General features: G+C 36.2%; 1 protein-coding gene across 1 annotated transcript in view; it reads left to right on the top strand.

Annotated features, from left to right (window-relative positions):
• The window catches only part of sorcs3a (sortilin related VPS10 domain containing receptor 3a), a 184,588-nt gene that overhangs the window by 101,438 nt on the left and 61,372 nt on the right, over nt 1-21,778 (top strand). The window contains exons 4-8 of the mRNA XM_065295394.2: nt 434-507; nt 4,377-4,441; nt 8,252-8,370; nt 18,470-18,559; nt 21,019-21,198. Of these exons, the coding sequence (XP_065151466.2) occupies nt 434-507; nt 4,377-4,441; nt 8,252-8,370; nt 18,470-18,559; nt 21,019-21,198 (528 nt within the window). The remainder of the gene's footprint in view (nt 1-433; nt 508-4,376; nt 4,442-8,251; nt 8,371-18,469; nt 18,560-21,018; nt 21,199-21,778) is intronic.

Genomic DNA, 21,778 nt, shown 5'->3' with positions numbered 1-21,778 from the left:
CTTATACAGTATGCAGTATATTTGGTTTCTATGTTAACGTAATGGAAATGGTGCATATCTTTAATAGATAAAGGTGCGGTTCACACTGTGCCTTCAATTACTTAGAAAAGCCCTACTAATAATGACCGGTTTAATGGCGACAGTGGTCTTAACCCATGACAAGTGATTTAAGCGGTGTGGTTTATTGCAGAAGAATGGACCTTTGAAAAGCACCGCACACAATGAATCAACTATGTAATGGAATCTAAATCACAATGCCGAATCAGTTTTATTCAGAGAAAAGGCTCTTAACTGAGACGAGAAGAAACTGATTCACTTGGTTACACAGCTTTAAGTTAACAAGGCGAGTGATTGCATATTTTAACAACTGCCTGTTTTATTTCTCTCTCTCTCTCTCTCTCTCTTTCTCTCTCTCTCTCTCTTTCTCTCTCAGCTGTATAGCTCCTTTGACTTTGGTCGAAAGTGGCAACTTGTTCACGAGCGAGTGACTCCAAACCGTTTCTACTGGTAGGTGATACCGTCACAATCCCATCTCATCTCCATTTCTCAGACAATGTCACAGGCTTACAATTTTCTGGCCGAACAAGTTGAATTTGTGAAAGTGCTGGTTGACTTTGACGAGTTCTAAATATGTCGAAAGAGTTTGAGTGGTCGAAAAGATGGATACAGGCACTGTTTTGGTCTTGTCCTGTGATCAGAAAATGGGCTGTTCCTGCATTCCTACAGGAATCTGCTCCACGTTATGAACTGTGAGACCTTTGTTACGCGGCACTTTTTCCATTCTGTATGAAGATGATGAATGATGCTAAGAAAGGATTAGGCGATCCTGATAAAATAATAAACAAATAAATATTAATAAACAAATAAATATTAATAAGCAAAGAATGTGAATAAACATGAAGATGAAGATGGAGAATAGCCGAAAGAACTATCATAAATTAAAAATTCTTAATCTCTGTTTTTTTTCTAAGGCACATCAGTGTGGTAAAGTAGATTTTGCTTAGGTTTTTTCTTTTGAGGAAGTGACCCAAGGAATAATATATGTCTTCTTAGTTTTGTAAAAGATCCCAAAAGTGTCTTAAATTAGATTCAAATAGCTGGCATGTCAAAGTGTGCAGTTCAATATCTGAGATTTTAGTGCATAACCAAAAAATACCAGCCTGGGGCCTAAACCATGAAGCCGGTTTAGTTGGTTAGCCAGGTAAGTTCAGGATTAGTTTGTGCAAATATTGGGTTATGGGTACCATGAAAATAGCTTGCACCAAAAAGGCCTGTTCACATTGGCTTGGTTTTGTCAACTAGAAACTAATCCTTTAACCCAGAGTTTGTTTAACCATTTCATGGTACAGACCCCTGATCTCACAATAATTTTTTTACATATTTTATGAATTGGCTAATTCGTATAAATTTGTACAATGTTAATAGTGCAAAAACTTACAATTTAATAAAAAGCAATAACAAAACCCCAGCCCTAACCCCAGCGTCACAGGGGCAAAGGCATAGGCAGCAGTGGCCTAGTGGTTCATGTAGGTTGTCTACAAACCGGAAGGTTGGTGGTTCAATCCCCGGCTCCACTGGACCAAGTGTCGAGGTGTCCTTGAGCAAGACACCTAAGACCAGCTGCTCCCGACGAGCTGCCTTGCATGCCTGACACCGCCGTCGGTGTATGAATGTGTGAGTGAATGGGTGAATGTAAAGCGCTTTGGATGGCCATAGGTCTGTTAAAAGCGCTATATTTTTTTAAAGAAAAAAATTCTTAGTATTTTTGGCTTGTTTTCAGTAAAAATATCTAAAAAATTCTCAAATTAAGATGCTTTTTCTTGATGAGCAAAACGACCCAAGATAATAGGTCTAGTTTTTACACCAAAAAAAATTTGAAATTTAAGTGATTTTGTGAATAAAACAAGCACAAAAATCTGCCAATGGGGTAAGCAAAAAATCTTGATCATTTTTCTTAAACACTAAATGTCACGACGTGGGAGTGGAGGGAGGACACAAACGCAGAGTTCGGAAAATAAATAACATTTAATGATAAAACTGGAAATAATAACACGAGGAGTAACAGGTAGCAAAACACAGGAACATCAAAATGTGAAACAGGAACAGACAAGGTGGTAATGACAATGATCCGGCCAAGAGTGTGACACAAACACTGGTATAAATACACAAAGACTAATGACACACAGGTGGAATGAATGATGTGATAATTAACAAGTGTCCAGGTGATGACAATATAGAACAGACACAAAACATGACACGGATCACCGTGACACTAAATTCAAGAAAATTTTGCTTACCCCATTGGCAGATTTTTTGCCTGTTTTATGCACAAAATCACTTAAATTGCATATTTTTGGTCTAAAAACTAGACTTATTTTCTTGGGTCGTTTTGCTCATCAAGAAAAAACATCTTAATTTGAGAATTTTTAGATTTTTTACTGAAAACAAGATTTTTTTTTTCTTGAAAATAATTTTTTGCAGTGTACAAAAATGTATGAATGTGGTCATACCAATTAAAACACTGCAAAAAATGACTTTATGACTTTGTCGTGTTTTCAGTAAAATATCTAAAAATTCTTAAATTAAGATGCATTTTCTTGATGAGCAAAATTACCTAGGAAATTAAGTCTAGTTTTTAGACAAAAAATATAAACTTTAAGTAAATGAGTGCTTAAAGCAAGCATAAATAAATAAATAAAAAACCTTCCAATGTAATAAGGAAAATTATTCTCGAAATAAATGTACTTTTTTCATAAACACTTAATTCAAGAAAATATTTTTTATTCCATTGGCAGATTTTTTGCTTGTTTTAAGCACAAATTCGCTTAAATGTTATTTTTTTTGTCTAAAAACTAGACTTATTTTCCTAGGTCATTTTGCTCATCAAGAAAATGCATCTTAAATTAAGAATGTTTAGATATTTTTACTAAAAACAAGACGAAATTACTAATTAAGTATTTTTTTAGTATATGAATGAGCAACCTGCATACGAGTTGACATGAGATAGCGTTGAAACTACAGGTTATGCTGTGCAATTTTGTTTTAAGTGCTCCAATTCGTCTTTTATTTCCCCCAGCAAATAAAAACTAACATGGCTTGGCAAACTATTTTTTGGGGGATAATTTGTTCTTCTGGCATTTAAAATAAATTGAGATGTAAGGGAAAAATACTTACGTGGATCATTTAAATACGCTCCTTTTATAAATGTTGTGTCTGAAAGGAAAACTACTACAAATGCATGCGATAAGGTCAGTCGCAAAAATAACGCGGCCACACCTTTAAAGCGCTAATTATCCACTACACGTCTTTAGTAATCCAGACAATTGTTATTTAACACCTAAATGATGGTGTATGCAGGAACAAGCTATTAGTTAATCTGGTCCTTCATCTCTAGCTAAGCACAATCTAACTTTAGTTCTGCTTTTATCCTGTTCGGTACAACATCATCACGGTTTAACAATTGTGGAAATAATCAAGTTATTGTTAAATTGTTACAAAGATATTGAGACAATCCTAAATAATGTATTAAAGGTACAGTATGTGTTTTTAACGGCATCTAGTTGTGAGACTGGGAATTGCAACCAGCCTCAATTTCAAAACCAGTTAGAAGCTACAGTAGCTGCCACAGTACAAATATGTCGTCGTCTTAGACAACGTAGGGACGAAATGCGCTCCGTAGAGCAGTTTGTCCGTTTACGCTACTGCAGAAACATGATGGCGACTTCCATGTAAAGAGACCCACAGTGTACATAGATAAAACGGCTCATTGTAAGGTAATAAAAACAACACAGTTTATCATGTATGGTCTTTATACACCACTGATAATATTGTATTTCTGTCAAGAGATCTAACTTCTGAAAAGTTACACATTGCACCTTTAAAACTCAAGGTCTTTCGTTGATGCAACTCAGTGCTGGCCACTACAGGACGTTTAAACTCCTGGGAAGACAGCAGAGGTTTAAGCTGGTTTGTTTAAAATTCCTTCGAGAAGCCCAGATAAAGTATGAGGTTTGGTCTGCTTGAGTCTAGTAAATGGAAGGGGTTGTTTAAGAGGTGTGTTATAGTGTGAAAAGATGTACTACACACATTCTTACTTCCAATAGTCTCATTTCTGCTGTACTCAGTCTCTAACAGTCCTCATCCCACGACTGTGTACACCCACAAATATCAGTCTTTTGTATCTACAGTACTCTGTACTTTGATTCCATTTTCCATCATGTGGCATTTGGGGAAGTGGCACCCTGCAACACTTTTACTTTGCTGGAAGAAACAAGGCTTTAGTAAGACATCTGTGAAGAAGCACATTTTTTGAAGGAACATTTTTTGTCCTTGTGATAAAGCCTCTTTCTCCTTGCTCTGGTGTGTCTCTATTGCAGGTCAGTGACCGGTCTGGACAAGGAGTTAGATCTAATACACATGGAAGCTCATACACCTGATAGCAGTGAGTCTTTCTTTCTCTTTCTTTCTTTCTTTCTTTCTTGTCTTAAATTGTATTAATGCGGTTGCTATCTATCCATCCATCCATCCATCCATCCATCCATCCATCCATCTTTCTTTCCTTATATAATTCTACTTAAAATTTTAAGAAACACATTTGCTGTTAATTTTCAGGTTTCCATCTAGGGGTCATTTATACGACAATGATGAACCATCAACGGGAATGTTTTGGGGGTTTGTTTACACAACGCCGGAATTTGGGGGTCTGAAACTTTTAAAGATGGGTTTCAAAGTGCAAGTTTTTGAAAATGATGCCTTGTCGTCTTCACATGTGAATCTGTGAGAACAGCGATGTCATGCGAATGTGTTAGTTCAGTAGTATAACCAAAACAACAATAATTGCCTATAGGACTGTGTTTGTGCAACTCAAGATATTGAGTCTATTAACTCTTTTCCCGCCATTGACGAGTTACCTCGTCAATTGACCTATGGCTAAGCCACGCCCCCAAATGCGATGAGAATCACACTGTGAATAGCAACCTAATACATTCGGACATTCTTTCCTTTCACATCCATTGAAATGCATTGCAGTCAGTTCTCATTCGTTTTTTAAATGTTTTTTCTTGTCATTTTAAGTTTAAAATGTTCATACGGTGTGCATGGGGTACATGCAACTCCGACACTTGGTATCCCGAAAGGCTGGGCGACGATGTGTATTTTTAACCATTTCCCAAGCCACATCTCAACCGAGATAAGTGTATGCTTCTAGATTAAGTTATGCGGTATACCACAACACCAACTAAAGGTGGATAAATTGAACAAGGATGTTTACATCTGTTCTAAGCTAAGTCAACAACGTATTTGAACGTTATGCTTAACATCTCTAACGTAACGTTAGCCTAACATTAGAAAACGTTAACATTAGCTTCTAGCTGCGTTGTACATCATGTCACTTAGCTTCATTAACGTATCTGTAAATAACTGAGATGATAAATGTTATTTGTAATAGCAATGTTGTGCTAAATGATTCATGCTAACACTGTAGCACCAAACTAACGGAGAGGTAATTTACTCTTGGTAAAGATGGTAAAAAAAGGCTTGTCCTGGAAACATATGCTGAAGCTTTTTTTTCGAATTTTTCAACAATAAAATTATTAATATAACCCTCCAATGCATAGTTAAGGCCCTTTTGGTAACTTCAAGATGATATATAGTCTTTCTGTCTCCAAAAAAAATCATCAATTGCCTCCTGTGAAATGTCTCCTACTGTGACAGCTGCCATAGTGCCTTTCCCCGAATGTTGATTGTTTGTCCGAGTTTGTGGAGGGGGCGTGGCTTAGTCATAGGTCAATTACGACAAAAATTTTCCCTGCCAATGACGCTTCCCTGACAAGTTTTATGGTAATCTGTAATTCACCTATTATCCACTAGGTGGCGCTCTTACTCAAATTATAAAAAACTGAAGCATCAATTAATTCAACAACAAAGAAAAGTCTGTGTATTTTTTGATCATCGTTCTAAATCTGATCTCTATTCTTTACAAAAATAAAATTATTTAAGCTTTTTGCTCAATTTATTTATCATTAATTGTATTTTTGAAGAAACCTACCATATTTGAGAGGGTATTAAAAAAGAGAACAAATGAAGAAGAACTGTTTTGTTTGTTTGTTTGTTTAAAAGCAGAGGGTATGATATACTGTATGTTTATATATTAATAAAAGAAAAATTTCATGTAAGGCATTTTGTGAAACGTTTGTGAAAATCACAAAAAAAAAATGCTGGCGGGCATCTTTTTTTTTTTTTTTAAAGGCTGGCGCGGAATGAGTTAATGTTTTGCCGCTGTAGTCCAGGGGCACTTGTAGTAATAAACTTACCTCATGATGCTTTCGCCATCTTGATTGTTTGTATATTTCATTCTGTAGAAGTTGTGTATGTGCGCAGGCTTGTAGTGTTTCTTTACAAGGTAACACTGCCATCTACAGGCCTGGTATATGATGTAGAGTGGGTTTATTCATCTTTGTGGAACGATCTTTTAGACAGATCTTTTTGACAGGGTTGTTGTGTATATACACTATAAAAAGTGAAAGTTTGATTAACTTAAAAAATTACTTTAATTGGTAATAATTCCTTACATTTTATATAGCGCTTTTCTCAATACTCAAAACGCTTTACATATGAACGGGGGAATCTCCTCAACCACCACCAATGTGCAGCATCCACCTGGATGATGCGACGGCAGCCATATTGCACCAGAACACCCACCAGCTTATTAGTGGAGAGGAGATAGAGTGATATAGCCAATTAGTATGAGGGATGATTAGTAGGCCAAATTTGGCCAGGATGCCGGGGCACACCCCTACTCTTTTTCAAATGACATCTTGGGATTTTTAATGACCACAGAGAGTCAGGACCTTGGTTTAACGTCTCGTCCGAAGGACGGTGCTTATTTTTGACAGTATAGTGTCCCCATCACTATACTGGGGTGTTAGGACCCACACAGACCACAGGGTGAGCACCCCCTGCTGGTCTCACTAACACCACTGCCATCAGCAACCCGGTTTTTCCCAGGTGGTCTCCCATCCAAGTACTGACCAGGCTCAGCCCTGCTTAGCTTCAGTGGGCAAGCTGTCTTGGGCTACAGGGTGATATGGCTGCTGGTAACACCTTTAAATAAAATACATTTAATACAACTTAAAATGTTATGATTTTAAGTGAAATATTTAAGTTATATCATTCCCCGCCATTGACGAGTTATTTCGTCAATTAAGAGAAAACATTTGCCTGAAAAAACGTGATCCTGTTTTTATGGTAATCTCTAATACTGTGATTATCCACTAGATGCCGCTCTTATTTTTATTTTTTTTAACTATAAAAAACTGAAGCCAAAAAATATTTATTAATTTTACACTTTACGTATGTTTTGATAATTGTTCTGATCTCTAACAAAATTCCTTCACAAAATGCAACTATTTCAGCTTTTTGCTCAAAATTTTGTATTTTTGAAGAAAAATACACATAATTAAGAGTTTATAAACAAAGAAAAAATAAAGATAGGATGAAACGTTTTTTTTTTCCATTTTTTGTTTGTTTGTTTATTTGAAAGCAGATGATCTGTTCTATCATTTGATATATTTGTATGTGTATATATTTTTAGAAGAAAATTTTCCTGGAGGGCATTTTGTGAAACTTTTGTGAAAATCACAAAAAATGCTGGTGGGCAACTTAAAAAAAAATATATATAAAAAAAAAATCATTTTTAGGTGTTTCCCATTTAAGTAATTTGAAAGTTTTTTTACCTTACGTTTTCTCACTTTGTGACATCATTTGTTATTTAAACTTGGCCTTAGAGGGCTTTTTGGGAAAACATTAGATGAGAGCAAGGCTGAGGATAATAACATAATGACACAACAACTATAAAAATAAAGGATCTTCGTTCTTAAAAAGAAAACACATTCTTTCTAACCTTTTAATAGTCTGTGGTATGTTATTTCCACTACTTTATTGTAACATAAAGGCTCTGCGGATGTTAAAGGTTCTTTATGGCACCATACAGCGCGAGAAATAACCTTTCATGACCCCTAAAAGACCTAGACTTTCTCTCCATCTGTCTGTCTGTCTAACTCTATCTTTTTCATATTGGTTAATGTCGGACACATTATTACAGATCTTACATCACCTAATGTTCTCTGTTGCTGAGGTATGATGAGAGATTCCAAGAACCAGATAATGGTTATTGGACCAAAGGCCTCGGCAGAATCTAATTAACAGCTCCAGTCCTTTCTTTCTGTCCCTCTCACATCTCTCCTTACAACAGATTGTCAGTATGTGACATGCAGAGCTCACGCCTGCTCCGAGTCCAGTAAGACGTACCCATTTCCTGGCTATATTGAGACCAACTCACTCGTGGTTCAAGATGAATACATGTTCGTGCAGGTACGGATCAGGTCTTATGTGAATCATATCATATGTACTGTACAGGGTTGCTGAATACACTGAATACTTTTATTGCAACTATACAACGAAATGTAGTGCTTCTCAGTTATACATGTATGAGAAAGACATACAGATATGGACAAAAGAAACATACATAATAATAATGCAAAATCCTTTACACTCATTGCATGTTTGTTTGTTTATTATTTCGGTTAATTTGATCATGCGTTTAGCTGCCTATAAATTGTGGGGTGTGAAGTGTAACAAGTGTGGAAATCCTCAGGTGTTTGTGTAAATAAACAAATGGATTTAACAATAACATTCCTCCTAAGACTTTCCTCACAGGGGGTAGTTGTCACACTTCTTAATACAGTAAAATTGTTTATATAGGTTACATTTTACAGTTATGCAACTTACAGTGCATGCAATCTATACATTTCTTTAATAAATATGTGTGATCCCTTACCAATTGAGCTACAGAAACACCCCCCCCAAAAAATAAACTATATATATATATATTAATATCTGTACACTCTTGAAAATGTACGTTTTAAGTGTTCTTTACCGTGGTACCATAGAAGAACCATTTTTGGTTCCCCAAAGGACATTTCTTGCTAAGGTACTTAAAGGTACATTCCACTTTTTTAAAAATATGCTAATTTCCAGCTCCACTAGAGTTAAACATTTGATTCTTACAGTTTTGGAATCCATTCAGCCGATCTGGCGGTACCACTTTTAGCATAGCTTAGCACAATCCATTGAATCTGATTAGACCATTAGCATTGCACCTAAAAAATAACAAAACTGTTTCGATATTTTTCTTTTTAAAACTTGACTCTTCTGTAGTTAGATTGTGTACTAAGACAGATAGAAAATTAAAAGTTGTGATTTTCTAGACAGATATGGCTAGGAACTATACTCTCATTCTGGCGTAATAATCCAGGACTTTGGTGCCGTAACATGACTGCAGGAGGATTAGTGATATAACGCAGTGCCTGAAAATAGTCTGCTTGGTTACTTTCGATAGCAGGGGACTATTTTTGGGCACTGCATAATATCACTACGCCTGCTGCAGCCATGTTACAGTAGCAAAGTCCTTGATTATTACGCCAGAATGAGAGTATAGTTCCTAGCCATATCTGCAAAAAAAAAAAAAATCGCAACTTTACATTTTCCGTCGGTCTTAGTACACGAGGTAACTACAGAAGTCAAATTTTTAATAGGAAAAAAAACAAAACTCTATGGGTATTTTTTTGCGCGATGCTAATGGCTAATCAGATTCAATGGATTGTGCTAAGCTATGCTAATTAAAATAACTAGCTCCTGGTATAGCGACTGACTCATGTTCATTGGTTCAAATCGCAACTTTACATTTTCCATCGGTCTTAGTACACGAGGTAACTACAGAAGAGTCAAATTTTTAATAGGAAAAATATCAAAACTCTATGGGTATTTTTAGCGCGATGCTAATGGCTAATCAGATTCAATGGATTGTGCTAAGCTATGCTAATTAAAATAACTAGCTCCTAATATAGCGACTGAAGCATTTTCATGAGAGAGTGTGTTTCCAGCGTATGGGGTAGCCTACGATGCGTAGTGGAAAATGCTGAAAAATGACCCTTTCCTGACCAGTGTTTGTTTTCTTTTTGTGCCTCCGTGTTCATCTTATGTAGTCTGTATAGTCTCCACTACAAAAAAAAAACACTACTTTGTGCAACAGAAAATTTTTATAGATGTTAAAGGTTCTTTATGGAACCATATACAGCCTGACTTAGAACCTTTATTTTTAAAAGTACATGCAGAAAACACATTTCTATAATTGGACTCGACTCAAATCTTACAGTTACTGAGATATAGCTTGTGACAATATTTCCTCATACCGACTAGCCATGTTTATTTCCTGTACAGATTCAGCAGCCCCTACATTAAATTTATTCAAAGTGGATTAAAATGGATTACATTGTTCTAACTTCTCTCATATGTAGGATATTGCTGACCGCTTTGTTCATTTTCTGTTGTGTAAGTTGCCAAAAGGAAACCCTTTATCCAAATGCATATTGTTCTAGCCAAAGTATTTCAGACAAGTAATCAAAGCAATGCACAGCACGTCTAACATCCATTGTTACGGCCTTTTGAAACTCTTTAGAGCAGAGACAGAAGCAAATGGTACCTTTCAATTATCTTTAGATTATATAATGGCATCCACAATTAATGAAAGTCTAACAAAAAAAGCTAAGCTCTCCACTTCATTCTTTCCGATAAGGATTTCCCAGAAGAACAGGCCGGTTGGGATCTCTCTGCGTATTCTTACGGAGAACCCACTGGGAGCTATGTTTGCTTTTATTTCCTGTAGCAGAATAGCGATGCTGTTGCACACAATCTTGCAAAAGTCACACCGACTTTATTGACCGAAATTCTGAAACTAACAACTTGCTATTACTACATCAAATTGAACTAAAAACCTAATTGTGAAACGGAGGACTATATTTTGTGTTTCTCATTTGAAAACACTTTGGTTAGAACGCGTCGGTGTTTTGTGAGGATGTTGCTGGAACGCTGGAATAAACAGGGTTTGATTTATTAGACTTGTCTGAGATCATGCACCTTGTTGGAGATAAAAGACCAAAGATATTGTTTTAGTTACTTGCCTTCTTTCATTCGGTGACTGAGCAATAAGTGGGATCCAAAAATACCCTATGGGACTTTTACACTGACAGTGATTAAATTGTTTTTTTCTGCCGTATCCAGTTGTGTTAGAAGACGCATCAGGTGATCTTCACCTGATTTTTTCACTTTTGTCGTCTGGCTATTAATTTGCATTAAAGGGATAGTTCACCCAAAACAGAAAATTCTGGCATTTATTCACTCTCATGTTGTTACAAACCTGTATAAATTTCTTTGTTCTGATGAACACGAAATAAGATATTTTGAGGAATGTTTGTAACCAAACCGATCAGAAGTCCCACTGATTATTTTTTTTTACCTACTATGGATGTCAATGGGGCTTCTGATCAGTTTGGTTTCAAACATTCCTCAAAATATTTTCCTTTATGTTCATCAGAACAAATAAATGTATACACAATGCAAAATTGACTTTCTTACTTAGTATTTTTGTGTTGTTTTTAGTAGAAATATCTAAACTTTCTTAACCCTCTGGGGTCTAAGGGGTTTCAAGATGTATTTTCTTGATGAGCAAGAAAGTAACTCTAGTTTTTAGACAAAACATATCAAATTTAAGTGAAGTTATGTTTAAAGCAAAAAATCTGCCGAATTTACTTAATACAAGACAAATTCTGCAAAAAAAGTCTTATTCCATTGGCAGATTTTTTTGCTTGTTTTAAGCACAAATTGGCTTAAATTTGATATGTTTTGTCTAAAAACTAGAGTTTCTTTCTTATGTCATTTTCTCATAAAGAAAATACCTCTTAATTGAATAATTTTTAGATATTTCTACTGAAAACAACACAAAAATATAAAGTAAAAAAGTCCTTTTTCCTTTTCATTCCTTTACACTGCAAAAAAAAAAATGATTTTCAAGAAAAAAAAATCTTGGTATTTTTGTCTTGTTTTCATTAAAAATATCTAAAATTTTTAAATTAAGATGCTTTTTCTTGATGAGCAAAACGTCCCAAGAAAATAAGTCTAGTTTTTAGACCAAAAATAACAAATTTAAGTGATTTTGTGCATAAAACAGGCAAAAATATCTGCCAATGGGGTAAGCAAAAAAATAATTTTTCTTAAACACTAAATTCAAGAAAAATGCAAGAAAAATTTGCTTACCCCATTGGCAGATATTTTTGCTTGTTTAATGCACAAAATCACTTAAATTTGATATTTTTGGTCTAAAAACTAGACTTATTTTCTTGGGTCGTTTTGCTCATCAAGAAAAAGCATCTTAATACAATAATTTTTTGATATTTTTACTGAAAACAAAAATACTAAGAATTTTTTTTCATGAAAATCATTTTCTGCAGTGTATCATTTGATTGTTCAGAACATTTTAACCAAATGCTTTCAAAAAGTGGTGGGGACAAAATCAGCCATTTCAAAAAGTGGTGGGGACATGTCCCCAGTGTCCCCAGTGTAAATGACATCCATGGCTGTGAGGGGTTAGTTGTAACACAGCGTAAACCCACCAAAAAAGTTGCTAAGAGCTGTAGAAATATTTTAAAACGATGCTTTGTTTTAGTCAACAAGACACTGATTAATATGAGAAAGCATTGGATTTGGTATCTTACACACCCAACTTAGAAACCGAAAAAACATATGATGAAAAAATGTACTTACATGTCACCAAAACACTCTTTCATCAATAACTCTCTGGAAAAACATTATACATTTCCAATCATTTGCGAGAGATCATCTTTTGGCAGCATGAAAAAAAATACCAGAAAATTAAAACTCATCTTTGTGCAACAATGTTAACAATCCGTGTTACAACTAACCCTGCATTAGTTTTTGCCCCGCGCTCCCCTATATATTGATGTTTATTGGCTAATTTAGGTTTATTGTGAAGTTCCAAACATTGTTGAGAAGTTTCAAAACATTTATTCCCAACTCTCTTGGAAGTCTCTCAGCAGAGCAGATAACAAACCCTGCCAATAATGGCTAAATGCTAAATCCCAATGTTTTGTGATGTTGCATCACAGTCCAAAGAATGTGAAACAGACAAATCGATAATCCCAATTTCTTTCGAAGTTCAGCTGCCTCTGGAAGCGATCGATCTCTTCTGCCTCATCTTTCTGTTGCATACAGAGATGCTCGTTGAAAATGCTGTTTGTTTAGAAGTTTCATCAGTCTCTCTCTCTTTCTCTCTCTCTCTCTCTCTCTCTCTCTCTCTCTCTCTCTCTCTCTCTCTCTCTCTCTCTCTGTGCAGCTTTTACCTTCTTCAAACCGTAATTGTTTTTGTCATATAATCATGGACCCATTTTATTCTCATGTTCAAATCAGTAGCCTGTTGTATGTGTATATGGCTTCTAAATGAAATTACAAAAAGAGGTTGGACAAATTAAAAGCGGGAATGAAGTACCTTTTGTGCATCGGATGAATTATGTAATTTATTTTCCACCCCCTTGTGCAGCTGTACTGTAGATATGACAAGACACTGACAGTTCCTGCTGCGTATGCTAACAATCGGTGTTGCTTTGCTACGCGCGCTATCATTAGCTGCAACAATCCCCCGCCGAGCGGGCCAGGCAGGCGCATTGCATGCAAGAATTACAGATTTCTCCTGACAGAGAATAATGAGAATATTGATCGTCCTACAAGATATTTACACCCTCCACTGGTGAAATGCAAAGGCCATCGATACACTAACACCAAGCGGTATCCTCCAAATCAAGGAGCGTTCCAGAATAACCTGGGCATTTGGATACTGAATCAGCGCTTTGAGTTTATAGCTCAGGTTGATGGTCTAGAACAGGCAATAGGTTAAAAGCTGAGTTTCTCATTAAATATACACAGAACTGAGATACGGCTGGATGGTTTAACAGTATATTCTTTGCAGCGCTACAAATGAGGCCGGCATTTGTATACTTTTTTATCGTATAAGCAAAATTGCAACGAAGAAACATGGAGTACGAATTACAAAGCGTAGTTTAAATGAAAGGAAAACACCACCGTTTTTTACCATGTTTTACCTCAACTTAGATCAGGGGTTCCCAAACTTTTTTTCCTGCGCACCCCCTTCTATGTCCCAACCGGGTTGGCGCACCCCCAATCCCCATTTAAAAAAAAATCCAAAAAAGCTTTATTTTCTCACCATAAATACTCATGTTTAATCATGCGCAAATAACCAAGGGCCGGTTGCACTAGCCGGACGTTAAGAAGTTGGGTGTAATAGTCCTACGTCGGGCTTAGCTACGTCCAACATTGTGAAAAATATTTACGCCTATTGCACCATCTGAAACTACGCTCAGCGTAGATGATGCGCGCCCCCGTGTATGCGTTTAACCACTGTGATATTTAGACGCCATTCGAGTTTACTATGGTAAAAAACGTACACTTACTGCCGTCAGCTAATAGATGACAAATGAGAGGTTTCCTCATGTTTACCAGTGCGTCACGTGCAGACCCATCAAACACATTAACGAAAGCCTTTACTGTTCGCACAAAAGGTGTATAATAGTTTGCAGATTCATTATAACAGCTCAAGTTTCAAACAAAATTAAATGAAAGCTTTTAATAAGTTCTCTACAGTAAGTATTTATGTATTTTATTATATTACATTACATTTTTCCTCTCGCGCACCCCCTGGTGGCAGCTCGCGTACCCCTGGGGGTGCGCGTACCACACTTTGGGAATCCCTGACTTAGATGAATTAATACATACCCATCTTTTTTTTCAATGCGTACACTTTTAATCTTTGTACAACGCTTCATGAATGTGTTAGCATTTAGCCTAGCCCCATTCTTTCCTATGGCTCCAAACAAAAGTTATTTTGTGCCACCATACTTACTCGTGTAATTACTCACGTAACAGTCTTAAAATAGGGAAAACATAGAAGTGTTTGGTGGCTTCTAAATTCATCCCTGTTTGGATCCATAGGAATGAATGGGGCTAGGCTAAATGCTAACACATTCACAAGGCGTTTTACAAAGATTAAGTGCGCGCATTGAAAAAAGATAGGTATGTATCAATTCGTCTAAGTTGAGGTAAGAACATAGTAAAATATTGAAAAACTGTGGTGTTTTCCTTTAAGCATTAATGTCATTAATAACACACTCACGTAGAAATAATTGATGACGGGCTGCTGAATTATTAAAAAATTTGCTTTGCATCGTGCCGCATTAACACCGTGGGTTATTATTTTTAAATAATTCAAAGGACAGGCATCAATTATTTGTCTTATACCACGGTTACCACAAACATTGCTCTGGTGGTTATTTTAACCCTTGTGCATTGTTCAAATTTACTACCCTTTCGTGTTGTTAGTGGATGAAAACATCCACTAAATTCAACGGCTATAAAAATGTATCGGATGAATATTTTTTCCAAATTTTTTTACATAAATCTGTTAATCAACCTCAGTACTGATCAAAACTACAAAATCTTCACAAAAATTCAATGATTTTAACTCTTTAATTGCCAAGTTTATAAGTGGTGTCACTGATTTGGGGAAAAAACACACACAAAATGACCGATTTTCAATATAAAATGTGATTGTAAACTGGATTTTTTTAAACCTTTTTCACAGTCTTGGGCATGCCAAAGATTGGTAAAAACATTGGCTTTGAAGCATTTTTAGATTTTGTGTAGCATCAGTTTTAATTTTTTTCTCCCTCATTTATTGTTAGTGGCTGTTTTTGCCCCATTGACTTCCATTATAACCACATTTTTTGATTGCAGAGCTATGACACCTTTTTATCATGCATTTTTGAATGTTGGTGTTTTTTCCTTTTGCTAAGAGGTCAAATTAGTCATTTTTACTGTTGATCACCATGTGGCACTATTAACCCTTTAGTAGCCCTGTGCAAAAACAAAGCTTAATTTCTGGCTTGTACATTGTGTTTTATGGAGTATAACTCCATAATAAAAGCATATTTGTGTGTGTGTGTGTGTGTGTGTGTGTGTGTGTGTGTGTGTGTGTGTGTGTGTGTGTGTGTGCGCGTATGTGTGCGTGTTTGTGTGTGTGTGTGTGTGTGTGTGTGTGTGTGTGCGTGCGTGCGTATGTGTGCGTATGTGTGTGTATGTGCATGAAAAAAAGATATTCTGTAAAAATCTTCTCTGCATTAGACATTAGATTTATGAACATCATTATTATGAACACATAAGTGTTTAGTCATTCCAACAGGACTTGCAGCATATCACTTGGTGCTCTCTGCAAGTTTGTCTGGAGGGACAGCAACTCATGCACGAGGGAGGTGAAAAGCTGTTTAGGAAAAGTCTTTCCTAGAAGACCTGGGAAAATCTCTGCAGCAATATTGAGGAGAGAGCATCACCCTCGCACACCAGTTGCTACTGCACTGGTGAGAGAGATTCAGTCTCCTGCAGCTGTCTGTCCAGACACAAATCCACAGACACCAGCAGGCACCAGCAGCTCAGGAGTGAAGAGGGGAACATGCAATTGGTGCAAAGAACAAACATGTCAGCACTTGCATCTGTTGTGGTGGACAAACTTGCAGAGAGCACCAAGTGATATGCTGCAAGTCCTGCTGGAAATACTGAACACACCCCCGGCACACATACACACTAAAAGTTAGTTTGATTGTTTAGTTCTCCATCCATCCTCTACTCTTGCTTCATTGTTCAATTTATTTGAAGTTGTTTTTGTGTTCATAATAAATGATGTTCATAAATCCAATGCAGAGAAGATTTTTACAGAAAATTTCCCTAACCCCAACCATCACAAAAACCCTTCTCCTACTTCACATTTTCAGGAAACATCATTTTGTTTGATTTATAAACTTGTTTCCTCATGGGGACCTCAAAATGTCCCCACAAGGTCACAAAGACACAGGTATTCCTATCTTTGTGGGGACAATTGGTCCCCACAACGTAATAATTACCAGGTACACACACACACACACACACACACACACACACACACACACACACACACACACACACACACACACACGTACATGCACAATAATATGCTTTTATTATGGAGTTATACTCCATATAACTCAATGTACAAGTCAGAAATTAAGCTTTGTTTTTGCACAGGGCTACTAAAGGGTTAATAGTGCCACATGGTGATCAACAGTAAAAATTACAAATTTGACCTCTTAGCAAAAGGAAAAAAATCCAACATTCAAAAATGCATGATAAAAAGGTGTCATAGCTCTGCAATCAAAAAATGTGGTTATAATGGAAGTCAATGGGGCAAAAACAGCCACTAACAATAAATGAGGGAGAAAAAAATTAAAACTGATGCTACACAAAAACTAAAAATGTTTCAAAGCCAATGTTTTTACCAATCTTAGACATGTTCAAGACTCTGAAAAAGCTAAACAAAAATCCAGTTTACAATCACTTTTTATATTGAAAATCTGTCATTTTGTGTGTGTTTTTTCCCCAAATCAGTGACACACCTTATAAACTTGGCAATTAAAGGGTTAAAATCATGGAATTTTTGTGAAGATTTGGTAGTTTTGATCAGTACTGAGGTTGATTAACAGATTTATGAAAAAAAATTTGGAAAAAATATTCATCTGATAAATTTTTACAGCCGTTGAATTTAGTGGATGTTTTCATCCACTAACAACACGAAAGGGTAGTAAATTTGCCCACGGTATATCGTTGAGTTTTTAAAAAATTTCAAAGCATTTTCTTAAAATATATGTAAATATAAGATTTGTCACCAAAAATCATTCAATTTGCTAAAACAGAGAGAAAGTTACGGCCAAATTAAGAGTAAAAAAAACTCTGTAGTGGATGAAAACATCCCCAACAACACATGAGGGTTAAGACATTTGACATGTCAGGTGTATGTTTAACAGAAAATAATCAACACCCATGGAACATTTCTCAACCAATCAGAATAAAGCATTCAACAGGCCCGTGATTTAAGTGTGTACAGTATAAATAGTTTTTGCGTCAAATAATGCAGTGTTCCTCCACGGTACGCTAAGGGGTTAAGCACATCTGGTTTAAATGTGATTAGTTTATTACATAGTCTACAGTTAAGATGGGAGATGAGACACAAGGTGCGTAAATGGTGAGGGAATTTTCATTTCTAGGAAAAACGCCTTTTATTTTTCATCTCTTAATTCTCCTAAAAAAATGTTTGCATGTTAAAAATGAATCATGCTGTACAACCAAATCTCATGCCAGTTTATACATATTTTATAAGGCGGCTAATTCAATTAATTTTTACGACCAACATCGTACAATTTTCTTTTTGACATTGGGTTTAGGGGTGCGGTTACGAATATGGTATCATTATTGTTGTTATTTTCTAATAATTGTATGTTTTGGTACAGTTCACTTCAGACAAATGTATACAATTTAGTAAACTCATAAAATGCATTCAAGTTTCAGGTTGTATTGTAATGTAAAAAAAAGCTAAATAATAGTCATGACTGTTTTTGAATGTTCCAGTTGTGTTGATTTACATTATTTGTTGTGTAAGATTTGTGTTGTTTTTTCCATGCAGGTGACCACAACAGGCAGGGCGAGTTACTACGTGTCCTATCAAAGAGAACCTTTTGTTCGCATTAAAATTCCTAAGTACTCCCTGCCCAAGGTAAGATACTAACAGTTGCTAATAATTAAATTCATTTTTTCTGTGATTTTGAAGCCATGATTGTGCTTATGGTGCGCAATATAACATGTGTTCATGTTTGTGTGTAAAAAAGCTGTATTTTTCACAACATGTATACCTATCTCTATAGCACCGTTTTTCAATATCTTAAAAACGTGTCTTCCTTGTTCCATGAAGTCCCTCCTTCAGAAATACGTAACGAGTTCTGATTGTGTAGTTTGTTTAGTGTGTTGTGATTCGACAGCCGCGCCTAGCAGAGCCGTTTGAGTCAAAGCTGGCGACTGATGTATTCATGTGGGCGGAGTTTAGTCAAAAAGCTCTTCTTTTGACGTCATTAAACCTGAAAGTAGACGGCTGTAGTCCAAACAGACTGTAGGCTTTGAAAGGGGAATTCTGTTAAAGAAAATATATCGCCTGCCAGTGAACTTTGAGCTTTATCATTTTGCAGGTATTATTTATGCTTTAACAGCAACATTACACACATAACTAAAGTTTGAAAAATGGGATCAGGGAAAACAGGACATTTAAAAGCATAGTTCATCCAAATAAAAAATGTGCTGTTTATTTACTCACCCTCAGGTCATCCAGCCTCTCAGTGCCACTTATAGAGCGGGAGCATCAAGCGCATGTCCTGGATGGTAGATGCTCTGCATTAACGCTAATAATAATGGTCACTCAAAAAAGTTTGTTCAATCAACCTAATATAATTAATGAACACTTTCCCAAATAATTAGTTTAGGTCTGTACAACAAGAATAAAATAAGTTAATTTAAAGGATAATTCTGGTATTTTACACTTTGAGTCTCATTTCTGGTTTGTTTTGAATGAACTACAGTGATGGACACAGAAATTTTGACAATTGGTCGTGTCTTGACTTTTTGACTCGTTTATAAGCGTCTCTTGACTGCTTCAGAATGGAAGTCAATGGCCATGCACAAACATGTCATTAAAACAACACTTAACGTTCATTTTTAAAACTGTACTACTCACCGAGTGGTGCGTGGTGTTCGTTGATGATTAAAAACAAATATATTGGCGCAATGTATGATTTCAATCCATGTTATTTGCTATAGTGGAACTATTTTTTCAGATACCTCACAACCACGTATATACTTCCGCTCTATATTTGAGTCTGAAGCGTTAGCACACTCCCGACCACTTGATGGCGACAACCACTTTGCCATACAAGTACGCTCTGTGTCTAGCATATAGACAGTCACAATCGAGCTCAACTTCAAACCTAAAGCTGGTCACTGAGCCATCAAATATGGGAAAAATTTCTTCTGAAAGAAACCGAGCGAAAAAACTACAACCACATGTAAACAGACCCTTTTCTGTTTCCCGGCGGCGGAGTGATATATCAGCACGCAGTGAGTCTTCCAAGAGAAGTCAATGGAATTTTACAAAATGCCAAATAAAACATGACAGAAACTGTATTTCGCTACACAACTTGTTTTTAATCATCAACGAACACCACGCACCACTCGGTGAGTAGCACAGTTTTGAAAATGAACGTTAAGTGTTGTTTTAATGACATGTTTGTGCATGGTCATTGACTTCCATTCTGAAGCAGTCAAGAGACGCTGCTAAACCAGTCAAAAAGTCAAGACACGACCCATTGTCAAAATTTCTGTGTCCATCACTGTAGTTCATCCAAAACAAACCAGAAATGAGACTCAAAGTGTTTAATACCGGAATTATCCTTTAAGCAACAAAAAAAAAATGTTACACTACCTTAATACATTTACATTTTAAAACTTTGTTTTTTTTTGCAAAATATCTTCTTTATTGTTCTATTGAAGAAAGAATTTTACCAAAATATCGGATGGCCTGAGTGTGACTACAGAAACAGAAAATTTTGTCATCATTTACTCACTCATGTTGTTACAAACCTGTATATATTTCTTTGTTCTGATAAACACAAAGGAAGATATTTTGATTCATGTTTGTAACCAAACCATTCGTGGACCCCATTGTATTCTTTTTTCCTAGTATCAAAGTGAATGGGGTCCACGAATGAGTAAATGATGACAGAATTATAATTTTGGGGTGAACTATCCCTTTAAAGATAATCTTAGCATGACCAACCTTTTGTCTCATGTGAGAGCATTTGTTTGTCAACATGTATTTTTATGTTGTTGCTGTTTGTGTGTAAAACTTTTTAATAAGGAAAAAAGTACATTTTTGAAGAGGATTGCGACATAAAAACTGCACGTTTCTCATTTTTTTATTTTATTTTGAAGCTAAACAACTAGTGCTAAATGTTTACTGTTGGATTTCTTCAGTCAGCAGGAGGGTATACATTCCAACACATGTTTCACTGATCCCTGCATGAACATGTAATCCTGTAGCTACTGCCCACTGAGAGCTAGCAGGGATCCTCGCTAATGACTTCTGCTTTCTTCAGTCTCCCTTTCTGTTTACATTCTCTTTTTTCACAGGACCTGCATATCGTAAGTACGGATCAGGGTCAGGTCTTCGCCGCCGTCCTGGAGTGGAATCAAAACGACACGTATAACCTGTACATATCCGACGTGCGGGGAGTTTACTTCACTTTGGCATTGGAGAACGTCAGGACGAGCCGCAGCCTCGGGGGCAACAGCATGATCGACCTTTACCAGGCATAACTTCATTGCTAACATGTTAACATGCTAACTACACGTTAGATGCTAGTTGTTCCTCGGGCCGCATTAAAATTCTTGTCAGACTGAACTTCTCGCACTGGTACTCAACCATCACCTACATTGTTTTAAGCCTCTGGGGAATAAGCAAGCGTAAATGAAAGTTAGCACATGAGACGGGGGCGATGAATTGAGTTGTAGTTAAATGTTGTTGAGGGCGGGCTTGAGAAGAAACGTTGTTAATTCATGAGGAGCTACAGTGGTCTTGAAATTAATATGATTAACATAATATCTTTGTAAAAGGTTACTTCAGCCAAAATGGACATTTTGTCATCCTCGCCCACATGTCATACAGAACTGTATATATTAGTATTTCAATATCGATCTGCCTTTATTTTTAATGCACGGCCAAATTCAAACACCAGAGTGCTTTTTGCTTTCCATATGAATTGGTTTGCCTATTGACTTCCACAAGGAAATCCATTCCCGCTTCCTCGTTGGCATTAAAACATTAGCATCAGAATATGGCTGCTCTCAGCATATATTGTATAAAATCGCTTTAAAATTAGCAGCTCTCCAG

This window comes from Paramisgurnus dabryanus, chromosome 4 (genome assembly GCF_030506205.2).
Source record: "Paramisgurnus dabryanus chromosome 4, PD_genome_1.1, whole genome shotgun sequence".
Classification (NCBI taxonomy): domain Eukaryota; kingdom Metazoa; phylum Chordata; class Actinopteri; order Cypriniformes; family Cobitidae; genus Paramisgurnus; species Paramisgurnus dabryanus.
Note: the sequence above shows the minus strand (reverse complement) of the source record. Positions and strands in the feature narration are given on the sequence as shown.